The sequence below is a fragment of the Delphinus delphis genome, chromosome 7 (assembly GCF_949987515.2).
Source record: "Delphinus delphis chromosome 7, mDelDel1.2, whole genome shotgun sequence".
Taxonomy (NCBI): domain Eukaryota; kingdom Metazoa; phylum Chordata; class Mammalia; order Artiodactyla; family Delphinidae; genus Delphinus; species Delphinus delphis.
This window is the reverse complement of record NC_082689.1, coordinates 21,231,864-21,242,391: the sequence shown is the minus strand read 5'-3', so window position 1 is coordinate 21,242,391 and position 10,528 is coordinate 21,231,864. Positions and strand designations below refer to the sequence as shown.

At 49.5% G+C, this 10,528-nt stretch overlaps 1 protein-coding gene across 1 annotated transcript in view; it reads right to left on the bottom strand.

Annotated features, from left to right (window-relative positions):
- Positions 1–675: 675 nt before the first annotated feature.
- Positions 676–10,528, bottom strand: part of MARCHF4 (membrane associated ring-CH-type finger 4) — a 103,518-nt gene continuing 93,665 nt past the window's right edge. The window contains exon 4 of the mRNA XM_060015550.1: positions 676–2,482. Within this exon, the coding sequence (XP_059871533.1) occupies positions 2,115–2,482 (368 nt within the window). The 3' untranslated portion in view covers positions 676–2,114. The remainder of the gene's footprint in view (positions 2,483–10,528) is intronic.

Here is a 10,528-nt window from a genome sequence, read left to right as displayed (position 1 = left end):
GTTTTGTTGGTTTTCACTTGTATGTGAGCTTCATCCGGGGAGGAACCTTCCTAAGCCTGTGCACATCCCACTGATGACGTTGCCTGACCAACTGCCGGCCCCAGGAAGGAGGGCCAGGTCAGGTTGGAGGGAGGGAAAGCCTTGCCTGCTGCCTAGTGATATGTCTGAGCCCCGTCTCGGGGCCCTGCTCTGGGGGCTGTTTTCTGATGTTCAAAGGAAAACTGTCAGGGGAATGAGGTCCTAACATGCCCCTCACCTGTGGTTCTCTTAGCTTCTCTGAAATGACCAGATGGGGAGAAAACTCTCCAAATTTCCTCCCAGCACTAGTGGCCTCCGCTTCCAGGAGTCCTGGGCCGAAACCTGGGAAAAGTTGGGGAGCTGGTCCTCTTTTCGACTTGAAGGAATTCACCTGCTAGGAAGACCAGAAGAGGCCAGGAGTCCCAGGGCTTCACTGTAGGTTCACACACACACACACACACACACACACACACACACACACACAGACACAGGCCCTGCCCCATCTGTACCCTCAAAGGAGAAACCGTTTCTTGTGAGGGAGAAGACTCTAGGGGTGGAGCAGACACAGGAGAGGGAAAGCAAATTATACCATAGAGGGAAAACAGGACAGAGACAGGAAAAACTCACATATGGGAAAGGACACTAGTGGTAGGGAAAGAAATTTTATTTTCAAGCTTTTAAGAGAATAATATAAACAACAGAGAGTTTTAAAAAACCCTAAAAACTAGTTTAAAAAAGTACTTGACAGTGTCCCTTTCATACCCACGGATGACGCGGCCATTGTGCAATGACAAAAAGAAACTCTGCAGGTGACCACCCCCGTGGCCTTCCCTGGCAGGGTCCCAGAACCAGCAGGTGGGCTCAAGGGACAGCGCTCCCTGCCAGGGTCCCTGGGCCCGCCTTGCTGTATGGGAGGGACCAGGGAGCAGGTAGCACTGAGGGATTAGCCAAACTGCCCTCGGTGGAGGGTCCCGAGCAGCAAGGAATACTTAGATTGGTCTCCACTCCACTCCTTGGGGCACATCCGGCCAACTTCCTCCGTTCGCTGCAGCAGCTCTCCTGGGAGACCCTGAGCAGGAGATGCCCTGCCATGGGGGGCCCTGGGTCTCAGCAGGTGCCAAACCAGGAGGGGCCGTGGCACTGAGCATGTCGTGGCCATGGGTGGTATTGGGTGGTTGGGAAAATCACTCCTGGATTGACAGCTTTGAAGGCTGAAGCCATGGCAGCAGGACTGTGCTCAAGATACCCATGGGAAATCTGTACTATTGGGGTGTGTGTGTATGTGTGTGTGTTTCCTGTAAACATCTTTGAGCCAAATCACCATAAAATGAAGTAACAAGGGCACAGAAAGACACCCTACTCCAAACCTACGCCCTCTTTGAGCCCATCTGAAATTGGGAGTTCCCAGTTTGGAAGAGGAAGAAACCCCCCTCCCTCTGGCCACTCAGGTCAGCATTTCCCTCCCTGCACCACTACCCCCGAGGCCTGAGTCAGGAATCCTGCCCACCCAGGTGAGCCCAGGGGCCACAAATGCTAGGAATCTCATCTCTGCCAGCTCCCACCCATCCCTCTCCCTCCCCCCAACTGTCCCTGGAACACAGACCAGGGAGAAACCAAAGCAAACTGAAAGGTAAAACAAGGCCGGCTACAAGTGCTTCTCCTTCCCACACGTGCACACGTGGGCACCACCGCCACCAGACACACAGCTTCGCCCTCCCCAGCCGCCGCTTCTCCCAGGTGTTTTGCGCAGGGGGGCACATCTGGGTGCCTCTGTTGTGTTTTGTTAGGCCCAGTATGTATTGCACTTCGTTGCTGAGTTTGTATTGGTTTTCCTCGTGCTTGTTGGAGAATGGTATTGACCGGTTGGAAATCAGGAAACCGCTCATAGCGCCAGCCTCCCTCCAGCTCCAGTCCTGCCCCCAGGCCCCTCAAGGCACCCCCCCATACCGCCTGCCCTCTGGCCCCTGGGGTGCCTCCATGCCTCCCCACACCTGCTCCCCAGATGGCGTCCTGTCAGGGGCGGCCCTCCCCGGCCCCTGCTCTCCTCGCTCTTGTGCGTGCGTGTGTGGTCACAGCTCCCTCCCAGGTCTCTCCTCTCACACCGTCGTGACCCTCATGACCAGCTCTCGGCTGCCGCCCTGGGGGGTCCGCTGTTCATGAGGTCTTAAGTGACTCAAGATGTGCAGGATGGTGTAAGCACAGTGGTGATCGGACAGAGGGCCTGAGGGGTGGCCGGCCGCCCGGGCGGGGCCTTCCTCAGGGGCAGGGGTGCCCGCAGCCTCCTCTCCGGCAGGGGGCGCGTTGGCCTGGGTGGACGAGGACATCCGGGCATTGGTCCTGCCTCCTGCCTTTTGATCCTCCAGGTCTTTCGTCTTGTCGTAGTTCAGCACTTTCCATTGCTGGTTGACAGCTTGCCACCGTTTAAAGATGCGGTACACGGAGGGCCCCTCGTGGATGATGAGGCCTGGGCAGCAGGGAGAAGAGAAAAACAAAGGCGAGTAAGAGAGAGCAGCTCACCGCCGGGAGAAATGCTCCTCCCTCTGTTTGTAAGTGAGTATAGGCGTTGGGTGAGCCAGATTTATATTGGTTTGATTTGTTCTTTTCAAACCTACCTTTCAGCTCTGGGCCACATGGCAACATCCTTACATTTCTAGGCTCAGCAAGTCTTTGGAAGTATGTGCAAGGCCGCCACACCGAGGGCGTGAAATAGTCGGGCACCTACATGCAGTGCTTTTTCCTCTGCCTCTGCTCTATCCCTCCTACTCCTTGGCCTGACAAGATCCAAATTCATTGTCCATTAAGGCGTAATACAAATATCTTTTTCCCCCTCTGCCCTGTGTCTGTGGCACCTGGCACTTAGCAGATGTTGACTGAATCCTGTGCCTTTACCATAAAAGAAACCCTATGGTCATTCCATACCTGCTGAATGTCCGAAATTCCACTGATGACCTCTTGGCTATTCAACAGAAAGCCCAGTGCTGCTAATATACACACATTGCTGGCAGAGCGAACTCTGGCATGGTTCTGTTGGCCAGGGGCAGTGTAGAGTCAGAAACGAGCTGTGTCAGACAACCAGGAAACGAAATATTGTGTGCCTACTCTGTGCTAAGCACTAGGGATAGCGCAGTGAACAGGACAGGCAGAGGCCTGCCCTCAGAGAGCTGGCATTCTAGTGGAGAGACACACGACAGACACGGAAACAAACCAATAAGACTATTTCAGGCACGGACACATGCTATGAGGAAGATAAAACAGGAGGAAGTAGCCACTGCCTGCAGACACTGAGAGTCCTCTTTGATGGAGACGGTAGTAAGGGCTTGTGAGGGAGGTGATATCTGAGTTGAGACTTAATTTCTTTTTTTTTTCGTTTTCTTTCTTTTTCTTTTTTTTTTCCGGCCGGGCCGCGCAGCTTGTGGGATCTTAGTTCCCCGACCAGGGATTGAACCTGGGCCACAGCCATGAAAGCGCTTAATCCTAACCACCGGACCACCAGGGAATTCCCTTGAGTTGAGACTTAAATGATGAGAAGGAGGGATCCATGCAAAGTCTGGAGAGAGAGCATGTTAGTGGTAAGAGCCGTAGGCACAAAGGCCAGGAAGTGGGAATGGAAGGCAGCCGGCTCAGAAAGGAGGTCAGTGTGGCCAGGGCGCAGGGAATGAGTGAATGAGTGGGCAGTGCAGGGAGATGGGGGTCAGAGGCCAGTCTATGGTAAGGCCTTATAGGCCATGGCAAGGGATTTATATTCTATCTTGAGTATAAGGGGAAGCCATTGAAGGGCTGTAATAGGAGGACGATGTGGTCTGATATACCCTTCAGAAAGGCCATCCTGGTTCCTGTGAAACAATAGACTGAAGAGGGACCAAGAGTAGGTGCCGAAGACCGAGGAAGTGATGCAGTGATGCAACTCGGCAATGACGGACGCTTAGACTAAGGTGTAGCGGCGGAGGAAGTGAGAGGCCACTGGAGTCAGGATGTATGTCGGGGGCAGAGCTGACAGACTTGCTGGCAGGTGAGGTGAGTCAAGAGAAAACTCTGAAGCTTCTGGCCTCAGCAGCCAGATAAGTCTTGGTGTCATTGACTGAGGTGTGGTAGGCATGAGGGTCAGGGGCGTGGATCTGTGTGGTGGTGGCAGCCACTGTATTAGTTTCCAATTGTTGCTGTAACAGATCACCACATATTCAGTGGCTTGAAACCACACAGATGTATTCTCCTGCAGTTCTGAAGATCAGAAGTCTGAAAATCAGTGTCACTGGGCTCAAGTGAAAGTGTCAGCAGGGCTGTTTTTTCTCTGGTGGCTTTGAGGGGAGAATCTATTTCCTTGCCTTTTTTCAGCTTTTAGAAGTTGCCTGTGTTCCTTGCCACTTCCTGGCATCACCGCCCTTTTCTTCTGATGTCACATCTCCTACTCCTCTCCTGTCATTGAGTCTCCCTCTGCCTTTCTCTTATGAGAACACTTTGATTACATTGGGTCCACCTGAATAATCCATGAAACTCTACCTGTTACAAGATTCTTAGATTAGTCACATCTGCAAAGTCCCCTTTGCCATATAAGGTAACATTAACAGGGACTAGGACCTGGGTGTCTTGGGGGACCATTATTCAGCCTACTACATTCATTAATAGTTATATTTTGGTTATGGTAAATTTAAGACACCTAATAGGAATCTCAATAGAAGGGCTAGGTAGGCAGTTGGACGTATGAGTCTGAAGCTTAGGGAGAGGTCTTGCCTGAAGCTTCTGGTAATATGGAGGTTTGGTGGAGGCAGAGCCGGGAAGGGAGTTTCTGAAGGAGCAATAAATAGTGCAGAAGCAAGACCAGCAAGTGTGGAGACCCAGAAGTCTAGAGAAGGGCATGTTTCATGAAAGAGAGTGTGATAGCTCCTTGAAATGCTGTTGAGAGGTCAGCTCAAGTGCAATGAGGATGAAATTAGCTTGGTGGGCACAGAGGAGGTAGGAGGAAAGATGCAATAGTGGGAAAATCAGGTAGTTCTCATCCAAGTGCACCTTTTTCTTCCATGAAGTTGTCAGCTAAGGTGGGAAGGGATAAGGCAGGAAAGTGTTGAAGATTTGTGGGGAGAAGAGAAGGTGGAAAATAATTATCTTGCAGAGTGAGAGAATGAATTCCCAAGGGAGAGGAGGTAGAATTATCTGACAGTGTTGAGCACCTATTTGAGATTTGTGGCCACAATTTAAAGTGGGTCTAGTCATTGGTTGGGTGGTTTTAATTAGCATAGACTGTCTTTCCAGGTAAGTATGGCAGGAGAGAGAGTGGGACATGAGAATTATGGATGTTTGCAAAGGGAGCTGTTATCACGTTGGCCCATGGAGTCTAGACCGGGAAGGAGGGAAGTAAGAACACAAAGGGATAAGGAATAATGAAAATGGAGAAGTGGAAAGTGATAGGGTCAATGCCAAGAGGTTTCTATGGATTTAGAGAATTGCTAGAGTCAGTGAACTACAAGGATAGGGGGTGATGATCAGAGAGTGGGGTGTTTAAATCCAGATTTTGAAGGGATGGGGTTCTTGGCGATGATGAGCACTAGGGAGTGACCACTTGAACGGGGCTGAGGTGGGCTGGAGGGAACGTTCTGGAATAATGAGGAAGGCAGGGAGTGGGCTAGATTATCTGCAGCAGCCATCCTCATCCTCTGATAGAAATCCTCAGTTCTATCAGACCAAATGCCCCCTTTTTATAACAAATTATAACAAATATATTTTAATATCCCCTTTTCTGTTCTGAAATGAAACTTACAAAATAATCCAAGCTACTATGGTTTCTTTTTTTAATTAATATACTGCCCTAACAGATTATGTAAAGAAGAACAAAGGGGACATCATTTTATAACACGATAATATAAATTTCAATATAAACGCTGGGGCACAGCCACTTTAGAAAAGAAATCAAAAACCTCATACATTTGCAAAATGCCCCCTGGGGATGGGAACACCCCTTCCAAGGACCACTGATCTACAGAGATGCTGAGACAGGTATGGTGGGAGGGAGTGTGTGAGCCAGGTGCACAGGGGATGTGAGGAGTGAGTAGGCAGTCATCAGCCAGCAGCATCAAGAAGGTCAAAGGGCTGGTGAAGTATGATGACATTCACTTCAAAGGAGCTGGGGCTTCTGAAAGATAAAGGAAGAGAGGCAGTTTGCAGATGGTAATGAGGAGCAAGGAGGACTCAGCCCACCTCCAGGCCCCCAGGATACAGTGTCCTGGAGACAGGGCAGCCACCACTTAAGACAGCCATGCAAGAAACAATGTCCTCAGGAGACAGCTTTATTTCAATTAAAGGATGAGGAAAGGAACGCTCGGAGGAGAGGTTGCCAATGGTGGACGATGAGGTCCAGAGGGCATGTGGAAGGGCTGGGAAGAAAGGGCCAGTAAAAGGATGAGAAACGTAGGAAAGGGGTGATTGTCCATATGGTGAAGATGGTTTGGGAGGCTGGACTCACGGTGAGGGAGATGACTGGGGATGAGGTACAGGGGGATCCTCTTGCATCACTGTAAATCCAGGGGCGGCTGGTCTGTCCCTTGGGAGGAAGAGCTGATTCACAGGAGCAAACAGCAATGAGTCACTCCAGCCAACTCCACGTCAAGCAAAGAGACTGGATGGGAACATCTCAAAGCCTCTGCAACCTCCAACACGCCGTGATTCTAGGAGACAAGACAGCCACCCACTGCTACTCTTTCCTCCGGGACTCCGACAGCTCCTAAAATTGTACTTTGTACAACAGGTCTTCGAGGGTTCACTGAAGGAGGGACAGCATCCCTGTAGCCCAGTTGTTCCTAATCTTTTGGATCATGTGCCCCTTTGAGGATCTGATGAAAGCTAAGGACCACATTCCTGGAAAAAAACCCAGACACGTGAACTGTCGTTATGATTTTAGTGGGTTCATAAATCTCCTTTGGACCACCTGTGGACCCCTTGATCTCCTGCCTGGCTCTGGACAAGGAGACTTCCTCTCTGCCCACTTTCTCACCCTCTCCCAATGTGCCAACTCTCATCGCTTCCTTCAACCTTTTGAATACATGTCTATGCACCCTTGGCACTGCAGCGCTCACTTGTTCATTTATTTCACAAGCCTTGTTTGAACACTGTTATGCCCTTTCCCCTAGATTGTAAGCCCATCGAGGACAGGGATCAGACATGGTTGAGGCTTGGGCAGCTAATACAGTATTGGGAGCTTAATGAAGCCTTGGTGATGATGGAGGACATAGGGGCCTTTGCGGGGGTTGGGGGGAATCAGGATTTTTTGAAGCCCCAAACTCACTGTTTCCAATAAGAGTCACTACACTTGATTCTTAATTAGCTTCTTAATCAGACAATTTTACCCTGATTGAAGAGCGTGGCTTAAATTTCTGGTCTGAATGCTACCTCCTAATTATCTGTCTAGTGTTCAGGAAATAATTAAACCATTTTAATGGATAGATGGCTGAAGGGAAGGAAGGTGCACCTGTTTTTGTAGATAATGCTTGTTTGGCAAAAGTTGGAAAAGCACGACCTACCTCATTCGCATCCACTCCCCAGCCCTCTCTCTGCTTCCTGCTCTACAGATTACTTATCCATTCCGTGAGCCGCAGAATCTTTTTTTTTTTTTTTTCTTTTTTGCGGTACACAAGCATGTGGGATCTTCCTGGACCGGGGCACGAACCCGTGTCCCCTGCATCGGCAGGCAGACTCTCAATCACTGCGCCGCCGGGGAAGCCCCACAGAATCTTTTTTAATGAGGGAAGATGGGTGGCACTCATTTGATAGGGACAGGTCAAGTGGGCAAAGTTGAAGAGATGGGAGAGAAAGAAGATGAATGGGAAAATGGATAGAGAGAAAGAGAGACTAAAGTTAGAACAGGAGGAAAGAAGGTTATTGGTGAATGGAGGCGGGGAAGTAGTAGAAAAACAAAATATAAAATTAGAATGCATGGCAATATCAGAAATTCAACACAGTTTGATTGAGTCCCTTTCTGGGGTTTTCTATTTAATTTATCTAGTACCCACCTAACAAGGTGCCCAACCCTGGGCTGTACTCACTGATACAGTTCTAGAAGAACATTTTTTTCTCTGGAAACCAGCTGATTCTACACATGTCCCAAATATTCCTCTTTCTCACATCTCCATCTTTCAGGGGCCCTCTTCCTGTAGGCTCCATAGGATGTTGGAAGCCTTCATTTGTCATCGTCTCTTTCCCCGAGCCTCCAGCTGAAATGGCCCTTTGCTCGGCCCATGAGGATGGGAGGGAAGGTGGCCATTGTGAGCAGGTTGTCCTGCCTGCACAGCCCCCCTGCCCCTAACTCACCACAGTGCTGTCAGGGAGTTCTCCCTGACGTGGTATCCCAATCCTCCGCTGCTGAATTTTGGCCTTTGGTTCTTGCTGTGTGCATAGCGATGAGATACAATTTAATTCTGTTTAGTTAGCATTTCCTGAACCTACTGTGTGTTTCTATGAGCACATGTGATGGAACAAAAACAGATTCCCATAATGTATGGAGTTAATAGGCCAAGGCTGACTGAGAAGTATGCAGAGAAGAGCTCTGGTCCCCTCGGTGACACCAAGTCCTGCTTCCCACCCTCCCCTCTTCTCCTACTAGTATCCTAGTTTAAGTGGCATAAAGGTTGCAGACAACTAACTCTACAACAGCGCTTCTCAAACCGGAGAGTTTATGAAAACACAGATTCCTGGGCGCCACCCCCAGACAATCTGACTCAGTAGGTCTGGGATGAGGACTAAGAATTTGCATTTCTAAGAAGCTCTCAGGTGATGCTGATGTATGGACCACACTTGAGCAGCACTGCTGAGAACATGGTCCTTATCCGGACCTACTGCCTCACGGAAGGCTCTGAATTTTGATCAAAGAGCTATAGGTAATTTAAAAAAATACTCTATTTCCAGATGTGACAGACAAGAAAAGCTCAGGCAGCTGAAGAAATGGATACTTCCTCTCCTAGACCCAAAGACTTTTGGGTCCCACCATTGAGGGTCAACTCACTGATGAACACGTATTGAATATTCAGAGTACCTACCACTTACTAGCCTTGGGGCTTGAGGTAAGTTAATTCCTCTTTCTGAGCCTCGGTTTCCTCATCAGAAAGTGGGGGCTGCTACTCCCTTGCTTATAGGGTAGTTATGAGATTAAATGAGGTAGTGAATCCTGTATGCTGACGCTTGCACTGTGCTGGGCACACAGTTACACTCAATGCCACACGATATTGGTTGTCTGGGAGAAGTTACAGGACAGAAAAAGCCCACTCATATCTCCTCCTCCTTTATTGCCAACCCCCTTCCCAGCGACAAGCACCTGTTCTTCTGTCTCCTAAGTGTCCTTCCCAATCCTCACTCATTGTTTACAGATGAATAACATGCTAGACCTGAAAGGAGCTCTGGAAACCAGCTGATTCTACACATGTCCCAAATATCCTTGCGTTGGTGTAATTGAGAGGTCCATTCCTGGAAGTGCGTTTCTGAAGCTCTGCCCTGAGATACTGGAGATTTTTTTTTCTGTGGTTTTTTTATGAGGCTTAGAGTTCTCACTATCCGGACAGATACTAACAGAACTGCATTTCTCAGCCACGCTGGGTGGTGATGGTGAAGGTCACCACCAGCCACGCTGGGTGGTGATGGTGAAGGTGACGGTGACGGTGATGGTGATGATGGTGTTGGTGATGAGAGTCAATATTTACTGAATGTTTACCGTGTCCTATCACTAAAAGGGCTTTGCAAATATGGTCAACTTGTCTCGCAAACCCAATAAAGGAGGTGATATTATCTCCACCTTACAGAACAGGAAACCGAGCTCAGAGAGCCCTCTGCACTTGGGTGGAGCTAGGTGACTGGCACTGAATGTAAGCATGAGTGAAGCCAAGATTTAAGAAATGGGCACCGAGGGGAAAAGCGTATGTGTGCGTGTGTGTGGTGTGTGCTCGTGCGCACACGCACCTCATCCATGCCCTCTTGCATTTTCTATTAGATGGAGATAAAAGACTCAAAAGCCTAGGGAGCTGTGAAGCCGCAAGACGCCAGGGTCCTCGGTCCCTGAATCACTGTGTGGAGGAGAACCCCCCCACTGACAGGAACTTCTGCTGAATTTGGGGGTTTCATTTTTTTCTATCTACTGGAGTTACCCTAACTGAAATACCTTCAGTGCTAGGTCAGGGGCCACAGAGAAAAGCAGCTGTGGCTCAATGGCCCATTTCACGTGGTCCCCAAAATACATTAGCTGGCTGGAGCGTCCACTTTATTTACCAGATTGCCGCTATTGCTAGCCACAAACCCAACGTCAACGGACAGACTTGCCACGTCTGAATCTATCCCAAAATGCGCTGCAGGCACTCAAGGCAGTTCCTAAGAGCTGTTCCTGAAATATTTGAGCCTTGTCAGCATAACTGGAATAACTGAACTGCCTCCCAAGGGGTCTCCTTGGAGGGGGACAGTGAGTGCTTGGTGTGTCTACTTCTAAATTGGTCACCTTCATCCTCCGAGCATCCAGCAGCTCAGGTGTGGAGAAGGGTGACCA